Source organism: Taudactylus pleione, unplaced genomic scaffold (assembly GCF_031769625.1).
Source record: "Taudactylus pleione unplaced genomic scaffold, aTauple2 ptg000016l, whole genome shotgun sequence".
In the NCBI taxonomy this organism is placed as follows: domain Eukaryota; kingdom Metazoa; phylum Chordata; class Amphibia; order Anura; family Myobatrachidae; genus Taudactylus; species Taudactylus pleione.
This window is the reverse complement of record NW_028284418.1, coordinates 37,552,913-37,575,292: the sequence shown is the minus strand read 5'-3', so window position 1 is coordinate 37,575,292 and position 22,380 is coordinate 37,552,913. Positions and strand designations below refer to the sequence as shown.

General features: G+C 43.6%; 1 protein-coding gene across 1 annotated transcript in view; it reads left to right on the top strand.

Moving 5' to 3' along the window:
- ADAMTS14 (ADAM metallopeptidase with thrombospondin type 1 motif 14) overlaps positions 1-22,380 on the top strand; it is a 240,098-nt gene that overhangs the window by 59,430 nt on the left and 158,288 nt on the right. The window contains exon 4 of the mRNA XM_088473607.1: positions 4,104-4,300. Coding sequence (XP_088329733.1) covers positions 4,104-4,300 — 197 coding nt within the window. The remainder of the gene's footprint in view (positions 1-4,103; positions 4,301-22,380) is intronic.

The following is a 22,380-nucleotide window of genomic DNA, read 5'->3' as shown; positions in this document are numbered from 1 at the left end:
CCTAGGCTAATTTGGGTGTGCTGATTCCAAATCTGAAATTGAAATTTACCTATCACAGTAAAAGTCACCCATCACATTGGGGTCAAATCGACTTTGGTATTTTGTTTCCATTAACGACATTTCTTGATGAAATCTCTCACCATGTTCATTGTTAACTGCACCTCAGTTGGGTGGGAAGAAGTTGAGGTGACAGTAATGCATTTACAGGGACATTCTGCAGCCCATTTTCTTGTATGCTGTAAGCATGTTGTCTACTTGCTCAACATACTGATCAGATCTGCTATTTCCAAGAAAGCTCTTCACCACTAACACAAAGGCATCCCAAGCTTCCAACTCAAGTGTGTTTAACTTCAGTCTGACCTTTGTATCTCAAATCACTTCATGAATCTGATTTTATCTTGGCATCTGATAGCACTGCTACAAATTTCTCATTCAGATAGAGGAAGCCACTTCCATTGTGCTCCATAGCCTTCACAAAGTTTTTCTTTAATACCAATTTTATGTGGAGTTGTGGAAGATAAACTTTGAGCAGCTACTAGGGACTTGTGGAGAACATTGCGTTTACCAATGATATGATCAGATCTTGCTGGGCAGTCTATCACATCATAATGGTGTTTATCATCACGACTGTCCCAGAGGCACAAGTAGCACATATTTTTGGTGTACCCTAACTGCAGCCCTAAGATCAAATAAATCACAAATAAGTCACCGTAATAGCTATTGTATAATGTTTAAAACCATAACTTTAGTTCCTGAAGTGATAGGCCAATTTGGAGTTCGGAATCAGCACACAGAAATTAGCCAAGAACACTTGGATTTTCCTCAGTAGCTGACAATTACCTATTTTTTGTTATCTAGTGTAATCATTCATGTGATCGATATAAATAAAACTTCGGGCTAAATGCCCTCTCACCACTTTGACTTGAAATGCAATATTCCCTTTAAATGCTCTGTCTAGCTCCTGGGGATCACACCCTTATATTCCAGTTTTGATGTGCATGAAACCGATTGACCGTATGTGGAAGCCTGGGAAAACAGTTAGCAGGAATCGCTTTAGAATACACAGTCAATCCTGTCACTTGTGCAGAGTGTGGTCGAAGCAGTGCTGCGCTGTCATGTCTGGCGCTTGTAGGCGCAGACTGTTCCATGCTGAGTATAGAAGCTGCTGGCTAGGCAGGTGAGGCCGGCTGTGGACGTGCAGTGTTCACAAACAGCCGGTTATGCTTTCAACGTGCAGTTTAAAGTGGCTGGGCACGTCTGGTTCAACAGACGTGACAGGGGGCATGGCTTTCAATATAAAGGGAGGGTTCTGTTTCCATAAGGTGTCCATAAATTTATTGCAATTAAAAACAATATAACAACTTACAACTAACTTACACTAAAATAAAGACACGGACACAGACTGCTTTGGTTAGATGGTCATAACTTGCTTTTATTGAAGGTATGACCCTGTGCTTTTAATTTACTTTTGGGAGGCAAAGAAGGATTCTGCAAACACTCAGCTCCAGCCATATGTTACTTTACCAATATTACGAAGCGACTGACACGGCCCATCTGTGGTCATTATAAGTTGAGCGTTACTTAATCAATATTAGGGAGCGATTGAAACGCCCCCCCCCCCCCTGTGGTCATTGTAAGCTGAGCTGTGAAGACTCACAACCCCCTATAATACTGCACAGTATGAGCGTGTCCACGGAGACAGACGCCCAAAGTCCTCCCGCAGAGTTAGGCCGTACTATGACCCTTCAATGGAAATGTGCTCCACAGCTTTTTCTTACACCTTACATGGCCGCTGGTTTGTAGCACCTTCCCGCCCAACATGATAATATAACATAGTGTTAGTAAGAACACAACATATAAAGAGCATAATAAATAGATAGGGGAGGGAGGGACAAACACCGTCCAGAAAGGATATTGCTGGGCATACACCAGCCTTATAAAGTCCACATATACCACTGCCAAAAAACTCATACATGGTCAGAACCAACCAACCAAATAAAACCCCACAACTACTCTACCTAGCAACAGTTGACCAAAATTCTAACCAATTACAAAAAACTAAGGACTCTTATATAGTCTTAAGCCTATTCAGCTTGCATCTCAACTTAGCGCTCTCTAATTTGGCATGTATTGCTTGTTAATTTCCACATTGCCTATGGCATTTTGAAGTGTATATGGGATGCAGTCAGGAAGCCGATGGTCAAAATACCAACCGCTGGTTTCCCGACTGTCAAATCCTGGCAGGGTACTAATGACAGGCGTCAAAATGCCGATGCCTCTCATTAGACCTACGCCGGGAGCCCAACGCCCGGCATACCGAACGAAGGTAAGCCAGACGCGGACAGCCACACAGGGTTCGGTTTCAGGGCTCTAGGGGTGACTTAGGGTTAGGCACCTTCCCAGGAGGGTTAGAGTTAGGCTAGGGAAAGGGGGGGTTAGGTTTAGGCACCCCCCATGGGGAGGTTAGGGTTCGGCACCCCCGGGAGACTCAGGTTTAGGCTGCGGGGACGGGGGGTTAGGGTTAGGCACTAAGGGGAAAGGTTAGGGTTAGGCACTTAGGGGGGTTAGGGTTAGACACTAAGGGGGGAGGTTAGGTCTGGCACCCCTAAGGGAGGGTTAGTGGGGGGGGAAGGGTTATCATTACTTACCTAAATCCGCTGTCGAGATCTTCACCCCTGCCGGGCTTCAAGCGTCGGGATTAGAAAAATGCATCCGGCGGTAATACATACTACCTGTAAAATAAAGTGGCGGATCACTCATTTACATACGCAGTACACTGCATTGCTGGGCACCATCTAATGCTCTGTTATACTGTAAGTGGTTACAAAGTAAAAGGTTTTTGCCTATGCTTTTTCAGTGCCTGTGTATACCACCTCAAATATTAGACAATGGGCCTGTTTCAGAGTTGTATGCTAATGCAACGGTAGTTGCGATCTTGTACGTATCTGCTGTGCGAATATATGTACATTTCGCAGCCGCCGGGAGATGTATTGAGACACCCACTGACGTCTTTGAAAATCCAAGAATGTGTGTATAAAAACGAAGCATCGGTCGCAGATTATTCGATGTTAGATGTCCTGAGTAACTGTATGGTTGCACAGAATAGCCGCGGCAAACGAGACGCTGGAGCCATGTTCATTGCATACTGGATCGCAGACACCCCTGAAACGGTCGCAACACTCCTGTGTTTTTTTGCCGACACTCCCTGTTACCCCCACCAAACACTGCCTGACTGTCACTAACACTGCAAATAAATACCTGCTGCAAGCGACTACGGTAATGTACCTTGATGCATGCGCGTTGTGACTCAGACGCATCCGCAGAAAGCAGATATTCGATCAACTGCGAAAAACATCTCTGAAGTAGGCCCATTGTCCGGGACAGTCTTCCAGCCATGTACAGCTATAAAAGGGTTTAAGGCAGGATGTACTAAGCATTGCATCAGTGATACGGTACATCCCGCCTGTCTTCGGGTATATACCGCGGTTGATTACTTAGAAGGCCGCAGGCCGCCGGGGTGATGGGAGGGATCCGATCGAATCCTCCCAAGGGGGAGCGTCCAGATAAGAAGCCCATAGGCTTCTATTGGGTAACGCCACCTTCCGAGGCGAAGTGCATTCCGATGCTATGTACATTTGGCAATGCTGTATTCCCCAAAAAACTGCATTTTCGGGGGTTTACCGCATTTTCCCCTTTAGTACATCTCGACCATTAACATTGGTATCAGCAGCTCTTACTTGTCTCAGAATGAAGTGTTACTAGGTATAATGGGTGGACTAGACTGACAAGTTGACCTCCCTCTGGCATCGATATTGTATTCTTGTGTTCTGCGTAAAGTATATTTTCTCTTTAGCAACTATTTAATAGCATTATATCTTACCAACAGATTTTCAATATTGTTTTGATATTTTCGTTTTGTTTATTTTCTTGGTACTGTAGTAAAAGAGCTCAATATAGTCCATAAATAGCCCAATGGTGCTTAAGCTGCCATTTTGTTTTCTGATAGATTTGGCTATGTGGATGCGTTGACTAGCTACTGGAGAAAGTACTCATACCTGCTGGGTAATTACTTCATACAATTTATGGTGTCTCTTTTCTTTCAGTTGGAAAAAGTGAGATGGGTGACCTGCCTTTTGCGCTGGATTTAATGAGAGACAGGTTGTGGCAAAATGATCGCAAGAAACGCCATGCCCAGAAGGATGACTATAACATAGAGGTGCTTCTGGCTGTGGATGACTCTGTTGTGCGTTTCCATGGAAAAGAACACGTGCAGAACTACGTCCTCACCCTTATGAACATAGTGAGTTTTCTTTCCATTTGTATTGCCTGTTCTCTTGCTTCTTAGAACTTATACAGTATGTGTGTCATGAGAACAGGATTTTGTTTAGAACTTATTTTCTTCATATGAACTAGAAACAGCATCCAAACGCTGCTACATTTTTTTTGTCATTTGTTTGTATACTTTTTCTCCGGACCTGAAAGAAGTCATGATGTGGTCTGTACCAATACTCCTGAGAATACAGGCCAATCAGGTCACTAGGGGCTAGTGACATCACTGATTCATAAGTTACCAGTTCCTAGTAAAGCAGGCCAAATATTTCTTTAGCCCACAACTTAAGCGCCGCCGCTGTCTGCATGTTCCCTGAAAAGTATACGTCCTCGTGTTCATGTATAAAGCAGTAGTAGTATTATGTGACCAAGGTTGATGTATTTGTACATTTTTTGATTGAGGCATATCGATCTATCAATTTATTTATCCAAGTGAACTCCATTTAGCACACAGCACACTCTGTGTTGGCCTGCATTAGTACTAGTACTAGTAACAATATATTTATATACTGAGAAATAGATAGTAGATAGGTGCAATAGGACAAGTAGACATTTAATGGGCAGGATATATAAAAATACATTTGTGTTCAGGTAAAAGATGAAGAGCCTGATCCTGAGTCGCACGCAGCCATGGCTTTTGCTGAGTCTTTATGCTAATACCTCGGCCGATTTCTTCAAATCTGAGATGCCCACTTGCAGATTCTTGCGCTTGTGGAAATCCGTCTTGGTTTGTATTTAGATGCACCACAAAACTTACGCCGCCTGAGTATAACCCCCGTGTGAGTGGTTCTGCGTCTTTAAACACAGCCACTATCAGCGACACTCCCGCGTCTGCCTAGCCAAGCCCCTGTTACACCCCCTAAAATCCACACTCACTGCTTCCATTTGTTCTGTGTTTCGGTGCATTAAAAATCAGGACACATTCGCAGTTCTTAAAGCATTTTCCAACTGTGCTCATATCGTTATAGCGTGCGACTCAGGCACTAAGAGGGTCATTCAGACCCGGTCGTTAGCGCCGATGCGCTCGGACCGGGTCGATGGCCCCCCACAGAGCATGCGCACGATGCCACCGGCGCTGTCGTGCGCATGCGTGAGACCCGCTACGACCGACAGTGCCGGTCGTAGCGGGTCTCGATCCAAAGGGGGCGAGCTGTCGATGTTGATTGACAGCTCGCCCCGTTTGGAAGGCGGGCCGGGGGGGTGACAGCCCAAACGGGGGCGTTCCCATGGGAATGCCTACCGTTTGGGGGCGGCCCCACTGACATCACTAGTGATGTCAGTGGGGAGCTTCCGGCTCAGACAGAGCCGAAAGCTCTCCGGGGCTTACGACAAGGGAGACCCTACCCTAGGGTCTCGTTGTAAGCCCCGATGGTCGCGATGGTCTTGACCATCGCGAGCATCACCTTAGGCGGGCGTAAGGCTGTGGGTGTTAACCCACAGCCTTACCACCGCAAAGGAGGACGTCTTGAAAATTCAAGAGGTCCTCCCCTCATTCAGACCGACCGCACGCTCTGTGTGACCGGCTCTGAATGAGGTCCTAAGTCTGTAGGATATGGCCTACAATGGGGTAGCAAGTCACTAAGATATTTACTTGATATAGCAACATATATGGGTTAGTATTCCTGCTAAGTAAAGTTAAAGTAGATGCCACAACTGTTGAAAGGGAACCAAGACAGGAGAGATGTGTAGGAGAGCTGGGTAACAGGTTGAGAAAATTGGGATGGGATCTGACATACTACTAGGACAGATGGAAATGAGATGCTGTAGACCTAAATGAATAGGTGAGATGACATTTAAGATAGTAGCTAAGAAGGGGACTCAGGGACAAGCAATGCAATGACACAAAGCAAAAAAAAGAAAAAAGGAGGGTGTGGAAAGGGGAGTAGAGTGAGCTAATTGAAGTTGCAAGCGTCTGTAATGTAATGTATTAATGTTATATGTTCTTCTATTCCTTTTCTCCACTATCATCCTATGTATCTACAAATACATACAATTTTGATAATTGAAAATTCTTGTCAATACATCTACTGGGTGGGATGTACTAAGCATCACATCTGTGATGCCATGCAAAGTACAGCTCTCTCGGTAAGAAAGGGGACTAATGGGTTTAATACCCAGAAGTCCCTCTGTCGCCCTTCTGCGCATGCGTGGAATGATGCACACACTGCGGGGGTGCTAGGAGGGATCCCACTCAAGGGGAAACGCAAAATAAAAGCCTGTAGGCATCTATTGGGTAACGCCATCTAACAATGTTGTTTCCCACCGGGATCAAGCTCCGGCATGTATCGCATTCCGGAGCTTGGTGCATATGGAAATGCGGCCACAATTGCCAAAAGGGGGTTTACTGAGTTGTGACCGCCATTTCAGCCTTTAGTACACCTCGCCCAAAACATGCATTTTGAGCCATTGAAATTTAAATAATTTTCCTCATTTCCATGACCACTTTTGATTAAAACACTTTGGTTATACATCAGTTTCTTATCTATGTTTAACATTTACTGGTGTGTGTTAATGATATATAAAAGTGAATCAATGACAACTAGGGTACAATAGAAGAAACTGACATTTTGTAAATGAACCCAGGCATACTCAAACTCATCTGTATCAGCGGGGGGCTTCATGTCCAGAAGCACTGGCCGTCTTTTCCAATTCAGCTCTTAGTTGCATTTTAGTGGTACAGTAGAGGTCTTATTTTCATTACAGTTCTGATTTTACATGTACAGTATTTAATTATGGCTGTCCCAGGTGAGCTGGGGAGCATTTTAAAATGATAAACAAATTACTATTTGTTTTTAATATTGGCATTAATCTGTTTAATGCTCTCATTGGTCCCGTTTGCTCAAAATGATTATTTTGTTAGATTTATTTTGTTGTAGTTTTACTGGAAATGCCAATTGTAGCATTGATGTCTGAGTCTAGATGTAATACTTATCTGGGCACCAGATGTTGCCTGTAGAGAAATTCTTTCCGTTCCATTGTCCTTCCTGCTCTCCTCATTCTCCTCCTTTTATTGCTGTTTTATTGCTTCTAATCTTAGATCGTGCAGACGCTAAATGTACTGTCTTGTCCAATGCAGGTTTTTTGTTTCTGCAAAATTGTATGTAATGGGTTTCTTAAGATATTATCTGTAGCTATCTGTTCCCTTGCTTTACCTCCATATTACACTTGTATATGGAGAACCTTGTGCATGCATCAGATTTGACAAACAATTCCAAGAATGCGTTAATAATGGCTTTTTGAGAGCTTTGAAGCAAAGCTGAACCCTCCATGGTAAAATAGAAGCTGCCTTTAAATTCATGATAATGAATGTTATGGCTTTGGAAGAACCTATATGGAAATGACTAGCTTGATTCACGTAAAGAATCTGAAGTTTTTGCTGTGGACCATTGACTGAGCCAGTTTATATTATATTAGTATATTTCATAAGCTACTATATCATGTTATGCCAGTATAAAGACACTGGGACTGACTCAGAGGCGAGTATACACAGAGTCGTACTTCTCAGCCTGGTATAACTGGCTCTTTGCATGTTGCAAGACAAATTGAACAGAAAATTAGCGCCTGTGTAAAGCTATACTCAAAACATACGTTAATGTATCTGGTGTAAGATTACAGCAGTCATCATCACCAAATCGATGACTGAAGTTTTAAAAAATATAATAATTATTTAAATAAAAAGCTATGGCCTGCGTTGGGTATCCCAAATAGGGGAAGTATGGCCTTCCAGTGCGAAAGCATCAGGCAATGGCAGGTTGGTCTCGTCACACTATAATAGTGAGACCCTCAGTGTGTGGCCCCCATGTCTTAGCCTACATAAGCTATTCTACCCAATAACATTCCCTCTACACTGTTCACGCATCTATTTCTACACTCTCACAACTCTCTGGTCCCAGGCCAACAGTGCTGTGTGACTGATTCCTGTAGCCCACCAAGAACCATTCAATAGCACTTATCCTTAAATATTAAGCTCTTGTTTTCCTTTAGATTATAAGCTTGCTAGCAGGGCCCTCTTCATTTTTGGTGCCAATATATGATGAAGCTTTAAAAATAACTAACCACAAAAAATAATAAATTGCTTACAGCTCCCCTCCTTTCCTGTTCTGTTAGTGATGTTTTCTTATTGCTTCCTGTTATGAGCGGTTTTAGTTCAATTGATGGGATACAGTGGCTGTGGTTCTTTGGAGCCAAGTTTTTGTAATGAGTAGGGGGTGCTCACTTTACACCCTCCACTTGTCCCATATGATTGAAAATTTCCATGCATAGATATGATTAGTGGCTTCAGTTGGACAAATATTGGGTGGGTGCTGAAGCCCGCCCAGCACCCGCAGAGCTGGTTCAGCTGCTTTGGTGGTCTGTCCCTTGAATAACTGTTTGTGTCATGTGTACCCAGAGACTATGGGCCTGATTCAGAGCCGTTCGCTATTTGTGGTCGTTCGTTCAAAAACAAGGGGTGGCTATTCAAATGATCCGTTCGCAAATTGCAGTCTGTTCCCACCTCTAAGTCTGAACGAGCGAGCAAAACATACGCTCGTTTATTTGATAAAAACGCCCCCTGGCCGCACGCACCATACGTCATGTCCGCTATTTATTAGATTAATCGAGTACATCGAACAGCGTATGAACTGCTCGCTATTCTTGTGGCTGTTTTTTTCAACCGCTATTTTGCGAGCAGTTCTGAGTCAAAAAAACCAAGTGACGTGGTCAATGACGCTGCTGTATTAATTATGCACTCCCTTAAAACGCCCGTTTTGACCTTTAAGCACGCCTGCGTTCGGATCTCCACTCCCCGTTTTCAAGCACCTTCCCCTGTTACCACCCACATACGCCTCCTTCTGTCACTCAAAATAGCAGGCATTCGCTATATAGCGAACAAACGATTTTTGGATGCACTGACTGGTTCGCGCATGCGTATTAAAATCCATACGCATGCGCAGATGTGCGAACATCGGTCAGAACGAACGAGCGGCCGCTTACGAGCGGCTCTGAATCAGGGCCCAAATTTGCATGAATCCCTGAATCATGCTCACAGCTCCTAAAGCAACCATAGTAAGAATTCATAAAACCGCTATGTATCTGTTCTGATAACTTAGGGTGAACAAAGAAGCAACTGATGCAAACAATGCGAGCTCAATGTAATTTCGCCTGCACCTGATTGAAACTTTTCCTCATATTACAGTATGCAGGACTTTCCAGGCAGTGCTTCCCCGCCAGCAGGACAAACACTATAAAATGTTGGACTTTTATTCCTGGCTGTTTTCCTGAGTGAAAGTAGCCTGTGTCATGCCAGCCGAAGGATAATCTTTATAACCAGGCCCCAAAGCACCTAAGCCAAATTCTGCATTCCTTTATTTTACATACTCTTCAATTCAAGAGATTATCAACATCGCAGCGAATAACGATATCATCAATAAAAAAACAGCTACTGCATTGGTTCCATCACATCCAATTGTCCTGATTTTATACATACTTCCAAAAATTCACAAAAACCCAGTGTGCACTCCCGGAAGACCAATAATTTCAGCCGAAACTCAATTCTATATGCAGTTGCACAATTTTTGAACCATTATATGCAGCCCATAATACAATCACAAAGTATGTTCCTAAAGGACACGACTGAATTTATCTTGAAATTGGAGGCACTGACGGATTTAAATAAAGATTGCCTTTTATGTACAATAGATGTCACCAGCCTCTATACCAGCATTCCGCATGCTAGAGGTATAGAGGCTTCTAGAAAATTGTTATCTACTGATCCTTCATACACTGGACCTGATTTGGAGTTTTTCTTGCAGCTGCTTGAATTAACTCTGAAAAGGAACTATTTTCTTTTTGACGGCTAGTTTTTCTTGCAGTTAGTGAGGTGTGCCATGGGAGCATACGTGGCACCGGCCTTCGCTAACGCTTTTATGTTTCCATTGGAGCAGGATTTATTTTTTACAGATCCCATAATCTACAATAAGATATATTTTTTCACAAGATACATAGATGACCTTTTTGTCATCTGGAAAGGTGCAGAGGCGGATTACATTAAGACTTTGGGGCCTATTCATTAACACATAAAATTTGATGGAGATAATTAGGTTTAGAACTCGCATGGAGTTCTACCTAATTACAGGAGGAATTCATCATTCCTCCTCTCCATAACTATCTATTCCGAAAAGCTGTCATTTTTGCGATACCTTACTGCAGCTGGAATCTGTGCTGTGCATGCGCTGTTACATTCGTAAACCCAGCGCATGCGTAGCACTAATTAGAGCGGCGGTAATTTTGTGTAACCCCCCAACTCCCCCTCCCCCCTCCGCTCACCTCCCCCCCGTCCTGCACTTACCTGTCCGCGCAGCAGCCTCCGGCTCCGTCCTGCTGGTCTGACACGTGGTTTCCCAGCACACCACAGTACAGATTGGAATCTTTATTGTGTTCTGCTGGGAGAACACAGTGTCCGACCAGCCTCCGGAGCCAGAGGACGCACCAGAGCGCCGGAGGGAGACGTCGGGGAATTATATTTACAACAACTTCCCAGAAACCATTAAACAAATGGATAAAATGATCACCAAATTTGAGGCGCGAGGTTATGACCCTAAGGAATTAAGATGTAGTAAACAAAAAGTGCTAAACATACCGAGAGTAAACACCTTGAAGCAATCTAGAACAAAAACATCTCCAATGCCCTGATATGGGTGAATGATTTCAATTCAGGAATACAAAAAATTATGTCTTCTGCCAAGAAGTTATGGCCCTTGCTAACCACCGATAAAGATCTACCTGCTTTAAAACAGATGAAGATATTACCTTGCTATCGACGTAGCAAAAATATTGCAGACATGGTGGTACGCAAAGACATCACTCCCAAAAAAGATGAAACAAGGGGACAATTTTTGTCTAGGAAAAAAGGCTGCTTTAGATGTCTTGGATGCACAACATGCGGCTTTTTAGAGACTGTGATACTTCGTATCTTCGTTATTTACTACATAAAATGTCCATGTGGATATTTATATGTAGGAAAGACTTCACGTAAATTTAAGGAGAGAATGGCATTGCATCGGTCAGCCATCCGTTTGGCATTGGATGGCAGGGAATGCGATCAGCCGATGGTACGCCACTTTAAAGAGAAGAGTCATACCTTACCCTCTCTGAGATACAAAATTATTGGCTTTGTCCCCCAAAACATTTGAGATGGTGACAGAGAAAGAACATTGCTGCAACTAGAAATACGTTGGATTATTCGTTTGAATACTGTCATGCCGTTCGGTTTAAATTAACAACTCTTATTTAATTGTTTTTATGAAGAATTTATGGTGTTGTAGTATCTTGCTATAGTTTAAACTTAGAATGATGTAAGTTATACCCTGATGGGTTCCTATATAGCAGACGCTGTGTTTGTTATCCAGAAGCTTCTAATTAGGTTAATTAGTGGATTGATGCATTGCCGCTATCTTTTTAACTTGGTATTGGGTTATTATTATTGTCACTAAGAGTCTGGTGTCCTATCTCCTAGGCGACCGCCCGACCTCAGGTGATTGCACTGACGTGTGTTCCAGTGGGTACGCACACGAGTGACGTCATCAGAGAGGGACGTGTTGCCGGCGATGGATGGAAGGTGTGCACTTGTGGGGAAACGTTTATAAGGTAAGAACGATGTTCATGATTGTGCTGTATCCTTGGTAAAAGATTAAAGATGATCTGAAACGTTGGAAAACTATGTCCTAAGACAAGCAGTGGATAATTTAAACTACTACAAAGTCCCGTGAGAGCTGTATAATCACAAAGCTATATAAGAGGTCTAATTTCTTGTAATTGGTTAGAGGTTAGGAACCTGTTCCTAGGTAGATTCTTTTGTTCGTTTATATTGATTGGTCAAAAGAGTTAGCCTATGGGATTGGTTTCGGGCGTATACCTCTTAAGGGGGCTATTTAAGGAGAGATTTGAATTTGGTCAAGCCTCTTTTCAGTTTGGAAGTTTCACCCACCAGCCCAAATCTTTCGATTATATCCGTTTGTCTGTCTTACTAACCTTTTAGTAAAGTTAAGCAGAGCCAGAAGGCGGGAAGGCGCTACTAGCCAGCGGCCACATGTGGCATAAGTGGTCGTTATGGGGCACTTGCCCTTTTGAAGGATGGCGGGTGTGGCCTACCCCTGCGGGAGGACAGAGGGCGCTTCCTTATGGAGCGTCCGTACTGTGCTATAATAAAGGGTGGTGAGTCCTTCACAGCGCGGGTTATGCCTTTATAGAGAGGGGGGGGGGGCGTTTTGGTCAACCCCCAATTTTTTAAAAGAGTAAATTGGCTAGAGCTGGTTTGCTCTTTAATCCAATGCAGTGGTGTCATTGTTGTTATTTTTAGTATTAAGTTAGCTTAATGGTTTGCATACAAGGTTTAATTGCAATAAATGAATGGACGCCTTAATATATATACATACTTTCAAAACCCTCTAAGAAAATGGATTTGGACACCGAACCTCTTATACCACAGTCATGCACTTAACTTGAGAGCTCCTTGTCATTTAGTTATATTATCGTTTATTTTAAATCACACATTTCTTAGCAGTCATACCTAGAACCCAACACCTCTTGCATTGACAGACAGGAAGGCTCTACTAAGTACAGGAGGATATGTGCACCTTCAGTTACAAGCTCCTTTATTTAACACACACATTTCAAAATACTGTCAATACCCGGGAGTTGAACCCAACAGCTATCACATTGCAGTCATATACCTTACACATGGAGATATTTGTTCCTGTAATGAAAGCCTGTAAATTCTAACTACTTGTAATTGTCAGTTTAAAACCATTGCATCGAGGCAGATATATGTAGTGTGTAGCCAGGGCCGGCCCGAGCCCAATTTTATAGGAAAGCGAATATTTTTTTACCACCCTTAGGGGGTACTGTTGTGTGCGCTGAAGGGGCAGGTATAGATTACAAGAGCTCAGCAGTGCAGTGAAGTCATTAGGGACAGGGGGGGGGTGATTCAGCAAAGATTGCAATTCCATCCTTGTTATTAAGCAAATGCAGCAAGAGGTATATGACGCCCCCTGTTGCATAGCAGGAGGTGTATGATGCCCCCTGCTGCAGTTGCAATCCCAGCACTGCGATGGCGGTCGCAGGCTGGGATCACCATCGCGACCATTGGTTACGGTGCAGTGCCGCCAGTCAGTTGAATAAGCCTCAGCTTACTCAGGCTGGGCCGGCTTGCGTGGCCAGAAAGCTGCTGTCAACTCAGTCCGTGGCGTTGCCACTCTCGGAAAACAGGGCGGACACGCTACCATTTCCGGGAACGCCAACCGCTCCACCCCTTAAATGCCTCTGTCTGTCAATCAGGCAGAGGCATCGAAGGGGCTGTGTGCGACCACTCAGGACCCATTCTGCACACTAACAGAATGGGTCCTGCACACACGCAGATTCCCGATAATTAGGAATCTGCGTTCAGCATTGCACTGCTGAATCATGCCCCAGGTTCACAGGGAACCTCATTCAATTGGGACAGATTACTTTGTGCACAGTGCGATGCCATTACCTCCCAGGCATGCCCTCTTCAATCCAGCACCCCAGTAAAGTTGTGACTGTGTTAGGACTGAGCACTCCAGTTTGGCAGCACAACTCGGCATTTGATATGAACTGTCAGACTGCACTCTGCTTACTGCTGTGCCAGCTTCCTGTATATCTTACAGCTCTCCAGGCAGCTCTCCAGGCTGGTAGAAGCCAGCATGGGTGAGAGTATAACCTGATAAAAATGTACTCTCCCACAAGGCACTAACTATGTCACCTCGGCAGACATCTCAAACACTCCCTATCCCCCACCGCACCCACACTGGCTGCCCTCGCAATAAAATCAGTGGCAGCAGGCGCACCTCACCTCCTATCATCTCAGCCCGGAAGAGTCTGTCAGTGTCCGGTGAGGGCGCCCATTGGGACCAGGTGAGTAACTCACTGTCCGTGACTGTCGCGGCGCCCTCTTCAGTCTGGCGCTCTACGCGGCTGCATACCTGGCGTATAGGTCGGGCCAGCCCTGTGTGCAGCCAAACATCCAGTCCCTTGCAGCCACACACTACATAGATCTGCTCAGCTGCAATGCTGATTATTTTATACAAAAGTATATTGTGTCTTGTATAGTAAGAATTTGCAGGAGCAGATATCTCCATGTGTAAGGTGTCTGACTGCCATAAACGCTTCTGAACACTACAAGCGAGATCAAAACTGACGCACAGCAAATGTGTGTGCGTGTGTCCAGATTTACCTTCAAATATTAGTCTGATTCTGATTCTGCAAGCTTGGTGGGAACATGCTCCTAACCTAATCCACATTTCCCTGCATTAAGTATGCGTATGTATTTAGAGAGGAAAAGCTAGTCTTACAGTGAGCAATTGTTCATATCGTAAAACATTCACAATAGATTGTAATGGAGCTGTCTGGTTTGGAACTGTGACCCAGTGCACAGGTAGTGTTAGACAATAAATATAATAAAATGCAGTTGTACAGTAAGTATAACCTATTGATATTGAAGCGGCAGTCTGATTCATAAAAGCTGGAATAAATTGCTGTTTTGTAGTGAGCAGCGCCAGATTTCTGTTTTTCCTTTTTCTAAGTTTAAAACCATTTTAAAGTTACCACTGCATTTTAATATAACTGGGGAACACAAATAAAGCTAAATGCCTTTGGTTTTGGAGTTCTAAAATGCTGCATTCTCAATATGTATATGATCACTGCAATGCACAAGATTGACAGTTATATAATAGTCAGACGGTTTCCACGGACACAGGTTACAGACTTGTGTATAGATTTGGTGAACCAAAGTGCGCAGGAGAGAGAATTATACCATTGTCGAAATGTTTCTGTTTGAAATATGCTGCCAATTTCTGTGAAACCTCAGTAAAGCAACCTGTACTTTGTGGTCTGAAAGAGCCATGGAGAGAAGAGGGTAAGTTAGAGTTCGCACACAGAGGTACATGCCAGCAAGATAAATCAAACCTTGAACAAGCCCACACAACTCACACTAATCCTTATCCTATTAGTCAGGGCATAGCTGAGGTGGTTACAACTACTGATATTTCGTGACAGTCTCAAACAGACTGTTGCTTTTTTTCAAATGATGCAATGCGTAGTAAAAAGGGACAGTGATGGGCAAAAGGATAATAACATTGCCCTACAGAACACATGTAATATTGATGCTGACGTTTATACCCTTGGGCATGCTACAAACTGACTGTAAAATATTTTCCCACACCAATAAATTCTTTATCGCAACCTTAAGGGTGCAATGCTCTTTTTGCAATCACATTGTTTTCCTTGCTTGGTTAAGATGATTAGAATCTAAAGCAAAGGCAAAAGGACCTAGATTAATATTTATTGCTAAACAACAACAAATAAACATTTTTAGGAGCTTTTGAAATCGACTTAGCCATAGATTTAATTAATTTACCCAGTTCTAGCTATTACCTATTCCTGCCCAGGGCATGGGAGAACCTGCCAGTCCTGCTCTTTTTTCTCTCAAGTTCTTAGCTAAGAAATAAGCAACTGGTCTTACAGTATGTATGTAGTAATTTTTCCCTGTTTGGTGATGAGTGCAAATACTATGGCAGAAGACGGATACAACATAAAGAGGTCTATTTACTAAGCTGTGTTAGGAGATAAAGTGAACGGTGATAAGGTACCAGCCAATCAGCTTCTAACTGCCATGTCACAGGCTGTGTTTGAAAAATGGCAGTTAGGAGTTGATTGGCTGGTACCTTATCATGTTCACTTTATCTCCTAACAGTTTAGTAAATAGACCCCTAATAGATAAAAACTGAAAGTCAAAGAAAATGATTGTATTATAATTTATTCTATATCGCCAACAATTCTTCAGTGTGTTGTTTATACGATAATAGGTCATTCACAACAGTCCCTGCCCCATTGTAACACTCATACACTAGAGCAGTGGCTCTCAAACTCGGTCCTCAGGACCCCACATAACACAGGTGTATTCATTACTCACTGACACATTTTAAAATATTCACAGGTGGAGCTAATTATTTCAGTTGTGATTCTGTGAGGAGACCTAGAAAACATTCACTGTTTGGTGTCCTGAGGACCGAGTTTGAGAACCTGTGCACTAGAGGGTCGATTAAATTAGCTATGAGGATGGAGAGTTGCCATTGCGTTGGTTTTGCTGCCCAATATCACCCCGGACTCACAGATATTTGTATGCACCCCTATGCGGCTCCACTTGTTCACAAATGTCTTGCCATAACGCTGGATAATGTGGATAAGAAATACATTATTGGATTTGTTTTTCAGTAGGTGTGAATGAAACTTAAATGACACCACTGGGAGTGTGGTATATAGAATGTCAACATGTTCAGAATGTCAGCATGTAACTTTTTACCATTCACACTGTTGACATGGACATAATGCCGACATTACCAAAATGTCAACAGTTAGAATGTCGACAGTGGGATTTTACATGTGATTCTAACTTTAAATCTAACCCTAATTTCAGCGTAAATCCTAACCCTTTCTGAAGCCTATCTGTAAAACTAATGTTTTGACTATCTAGCTGTCGACATATTGACATCAGTGTCGACATTCTGAACATGTTGACATGCTGAATGTACACATTCCGAACATTTTGACATTACGGTGTCTACATACTGAATGTCGGCATAATGACTATATTCCCCACTGATGATTCTCTACTGTATACTGGAGAACCATTGTTAGAATTACTATACATAAAACGAATAGTCTTATAATTCACCATATCACACACTGAGGTATGAGGCACTTTGTGTCAACTATGTGTTTCAGTTATAGTTTCATTGTCTTTAAGAATGTTTAGTATTTCCTTACACTACTTTATATACAATTGGTTATGGTTTTTAATTATCTTTTACTACTTTTGCTCTGATCTGTCATTCTTACATCCATAGTTTGGGTACATAGCACAGGTTTTAGCTCACTTATCATGGTTTATAATTGCATGAGCTGCTTTTTTAGTTTTTCAAGCAGTACAAACCTCCCTCTCCTTCATTCCATAGTACTCCATGTTATAGTGCTGAGAAACAGGGCACATTTGTTCCCAAAACATTTAGGACCCAGAGGGACTAATGGGGAACAGAGAACTGTGTATTACATTTTCTCTGCAGGTTCTCCAGTTACCAATTGTATTCAAGGCTCTATGAAAACATGTACTGTATTGTGTGTTGATGATTAAACCTAACTTATTAAATCAAAATGTGTTTCTGCACACCCTTTATTCACCCAGTATATACACATAACAGTTATCTTTGCTTTCCTATTGTAAACTAATTACTTTTAGTGCTAACTGAACTAAAATGTATATACTGTATTTAGAACTTGGTAGTAAATATGGAAAAGGAGCATGTGGGAGGGGATAAAGGGGCAGCATTTTATATGCCTTAAAGTGGCGTAAGTTCATCCCAGAGGTATGCAGTCGGGAAACCGGCTGCCTTAATACCGACAGCCAGCTTCCCCGCTGCTTTATCCCGGCGTGGGATAAATGACCGGCGTCTATATCTAGATGCCTGTCATTTACCCGACGCCGGGCGACCGGCGCCCGGCATCCTGATCGAAGGAATCCCTGGGCGCCGCGAGCGGACAGCCGCGGGGGGGAAAGGGATAGGTTTGGGGCACCCCGGGGGGACTTAGGGTTAGGTACCCCCCCGGGAAAGTTAGGGTTAGGCTAAGGGAAGGGGGGGGTTGGGGTTAGGCACCTCCGGGGGGAGGTTAGGGGTAGGCACCCCCCCGGGGGACTTAGGTTTAGGCAGCGGGGAAGGGGGGGTTAGGGTTAGGCACTTGGGGGGGAGGTTAGGGTTATGCACCCCTAAGGAGGGTTAGGGTTAGGGGGTTAGGTTAGTTTATACTTACCTTAGGGACGATCGGGATTTCCAGCGCTGTCGGGCTTCCGCTGCCGGGCTCTGCTGATCTGTCGGGCTGCCGGGAATCGAACTGCCGGCCATGCGGCAGCCGGGATTCCATACCGATTCCATCCCAGACGCCCGGAGGCAAGTTATCATTTAGTGCCTCCTATCCCCCATATTTACAGCCCTAAGTGGGGTGAATATATTATGGGTGATGGAGGAGGTGCCCCTTCAGTGCGGGCGTCCGGCGGCAGGTGCCACCATTATCTCCCATACTTCTGCAACCTGCCTTAACCCTTGTTACAGTTATACTGTGTAGGATGGCAAACTTCACAAGATACCCCGTCATTTGCTTTGTAACTGCAGACCATAGTGTGTAAATGTACTACAACATATGACATATATTTATTTTTTACAGAATTTTGACCACTATTATTGACCAAGATTTGCTCAATGGCTACATCTTCTTATAGGCTTTAGATTTTTCTGCCAGTCTTTTATTTTTACATTTTTAAGTGCCACCAGTGCCTTACACCTTAATCAGATTATAGTGGGGAAAATCCGCCCTGTCAGATTTTCACAGCCGGTCAGATTCAATCTGTAACCGTTACGATGTGGAATTAGAAGGAAGGTTAGTGGTGCCAGTATATGCGAAACACAGAACTATTAATTTCATTGGTGACCCCTCAAACAGTTATTTAACGATTTAGACATGGTTTTGTATTTGCACACATGGATCCTGTGCAAAATCAGGTACATGAAAAATGGTTGATCATGATTCTGCCTTGTAAGTATCACAGGCTTAGCCATATACAGTGTATTGCAATTAGCATCAGTCAGTCTTGGCAATGAAATAAAAGCAGGCAACACTTTGAATAGGAAAATGTTATTTGAATTTCTTACAATAATGTAGTTATTGCACAATATCCCAAAAAAAGTGCGTAAAATTCACAACACACTAGCTAGTGACTGATGGCTGTTTAGTACTCTAGAGGGCTTATTTTTTAATGTACGCCTTTCTGCTTTACAGTTGAATTTCCGCTGCATCTCCACTTGTAACGTAAGGGGTGTAATGGGGACTCCTCATACAGCTCAGAGAGGCAGGTTGATGGAATTGCATGATATGCAGAGTTATACTGCTTTTACACCTAAATCCTGGGTCTTACCTGATATTTGGAACACAGGGCCTGATTCAGACCCGCTCGCGAGCACACAGCGCTCGCAAGCGGGTCGATGGTCCCCCATTGCGCATGCACGAGACCTGGCCAGCAACGGGCGCTCCGTCGCTACGGGTCTCGCACCAAAGCGGGGCGGCTGTCGATTTTGATTGACAGCTTGCCCCGTGTTGGAGACGGGCAGGGGGGGTGGCTGGCCAAACGGAGGCATTCCCGAAGGAACGCCTGCCGTTTGGGGGTGACCCCACTGACATCACGAGTGATGTCAGTGGTGAGCTTCCGGCTCTATTAGAGCCGAAAGCTCACTGGGGCTTGCGCAAACGAGACCCTACCACAAGGGTCTCGTCGCAAGCACCGATGGTCGCGATGGTCGTGACCATCGTGACCATCACCTGGCCGCTCGCTAAAGCTGTGGGTGGTCACCCACAGTTTAGCGAGCGGCCAGGAGGCCGTCTTTAAAAAAAAACAGGGACGCTCTGATTCAGAGCGAGCACTCTCAAAGAGCGTCCGGCTCTGAATCAGGCTCACAGTTCCAAAACGGGTCAGACCCAGGACAAGCCTTTTCTACTGCAGCGCCGATCAGGATTATTCCCGGATTAGCGGCGTTCACACTGCACACGGGTGCACTTCTTCCAGCGCTTGCAGATAACATCATCTCCAAGTGCAGAGAAACTCGGAAGTCCCCATGCTGTAAATGGGTACCCGTTTACACTGCAGGGTTTCACGGGTTGTTCCTGGGTTGGATTGCCAGGTCATTCAACCCGGGAATCCAAGCCTGGCCCCTTTTACACCAAGGAGCTACCCGGGTTAACCCTGCAATAACCCGTGTTTTAGCTCTGGTGTAAAAGGGGTATTAGATATGGATCTGTATACACCCGCTTCCGGGCATATCATTTGCACCAGGTACAGACTGACACAACTGCATACTGACGATGCAGAGTATCAAACTAAGGGTTCAATCCAATTAGGTGCGAGTTGCTATTTTCTTTTCGAATTCGCATAGCGAATTCATTTTGCAATCCAATTAGCAACTTGCACTGAACCAGTCAGACTGAATTAGCATTTTTCCATTTGCACTTCCCTGAGGGATGGAAAGGAAAATAGTTATTTTCAGGTTAAAATGTCGGGTCACTGTGCTGAACTTCTTGGACACCCCCCCCACCCCACCCCTATTGACTAATTAGGCAATTGGAAGTTTCCAATTAGCTCAAATAGTCAAATAATTACATGTAATCTTTTGGGGTAAAACAAATATTGTCCTTTAAATTACCCCAAATTCAACTTTTTTTTTATTAATCTAGGCACCCCAAATTTAATTTTTGGATTGAAAAATAATGATATATTTTTATCATTTTTCAATAATTTTTCAAAGTGCCCCAAAATTACATTTTTTTCTACTTTTTTTTTGCATTTTTCGTTTAATTAGTTTGGGATTAAACAATAAAAAGTTAGCGTTTTATCATTTTTTTGCATTTAAAAAAAAAAGAAAAAAAGCACAAATCAGCCATTTAACACCATTGAAACACTTTCAGTACTTTCCTAATTCCCACCAACAGCCTTCTATATGGTCCTGCTAATGAAATGATCAGTTTTGGGGGGTCCAGGATGGTCTCCCCACTTTTTCATGCACTTCTTTCATCTCACATTTGGCAGTCAATTAGCAAACCTCTGCTGCGAGTACCGCGAATAGGCATTTTTAATAGAGATGTACAGGTTCGGTTTTATTCGGTTCTTATCGCCAAATTATCGCAAGTTCGGATTTATCTCATTGGCTATCCAAAACACGTGACAGCCGGATAGCCAATATGATGCAGTTTTTGAGATCCGAACATATTGAGTAAAACCGAACCGCACATCTCTAATTTTTAATTGGATTGGAGAATACTCGGGAGCGCGCATTCGTGCAAAGTCTGCGAGTTTATTGAAACAGAATCGCTACTCGCAATTTGCACCTACTTGGATTGACTCCTAAGAGCCTAATTCAGAGTTAGGAGCAAATCAGAATAGACCATGCTGCTATACAAGTGTACAAATGTATTTAGTTTTTGCATGCAGAGAAAACACTGGCTGCTTTTCAATATGGTGAACAAATACGGGGCAGCTTTGTTTTTACATTGAAATTTAGAATTGAGCTAGGGCACACGCCCCTCCCAAAGATAAATCTCTGCACATTTTAGGCCTGCCCCACCTGCTGGGCAGCATGGATTTGCTAAGGTGTAAACTGCTTTTTTTTTTGCTCTTTTTTTGATTTGTTCCCAAGTCTGAATCAGACTGTAAGCGTACGGATAGGGGCGGACTCACAGAGATATGTACTACTCAGCAGAAGGACAAATTTAGTGTTGTGCATACAATGCAGGAGCAATTACAGCTCACCTCTGCATCAGGCCCTATGTGAGTTTTCCTAAAGTACAGTATTATACAGGCACACATCCATAGATGCACACATATACAGATGTGTCCTGCTACATCTTTTATCCATACGCCATGTAGTGTGCCATGCCATGGCGTATGGAGTCGCATTATAACGTACTGAAGTGCTAGAAAATCCGGAGAGTGTAGTACAAGTTTCTGTCCACCAGATGTAGCTTTTCCTAAACTGCACTGCGCATGTGTAAAAAAAGACAATGCAATGTCTGTATTACCACCCGCTCATTGGCTGACCTAAAGCTGTCATTCGGTATGCTATAATTGTCATTGATCAAGAGCTGTAATTGAGTGTGTAATAAATGATTAGATCTTTCGGTGTGCGAGTCCTGAGTACACTTTTCAAAAACAAATTATACATGGCTGATGCACTGTGTGCTCAAGAAAGTGGTGCTCCATATGCCATGTAGCGCCCTGCTAGGTGCGCTATGCTGTCTCATAGTACTGCACATGCCCAGTAGAGCCGGTCGGGAGTGACACACAGTGCATCAACACTAGGCTGATGCGCTATGTGCTCAAGAAAGTGGTGTGCGGCGCTCATACACTGTACTGTACTGTAGTGATTTCATGACTAGAAACTAGTGGGGTCTGAGTGAAAG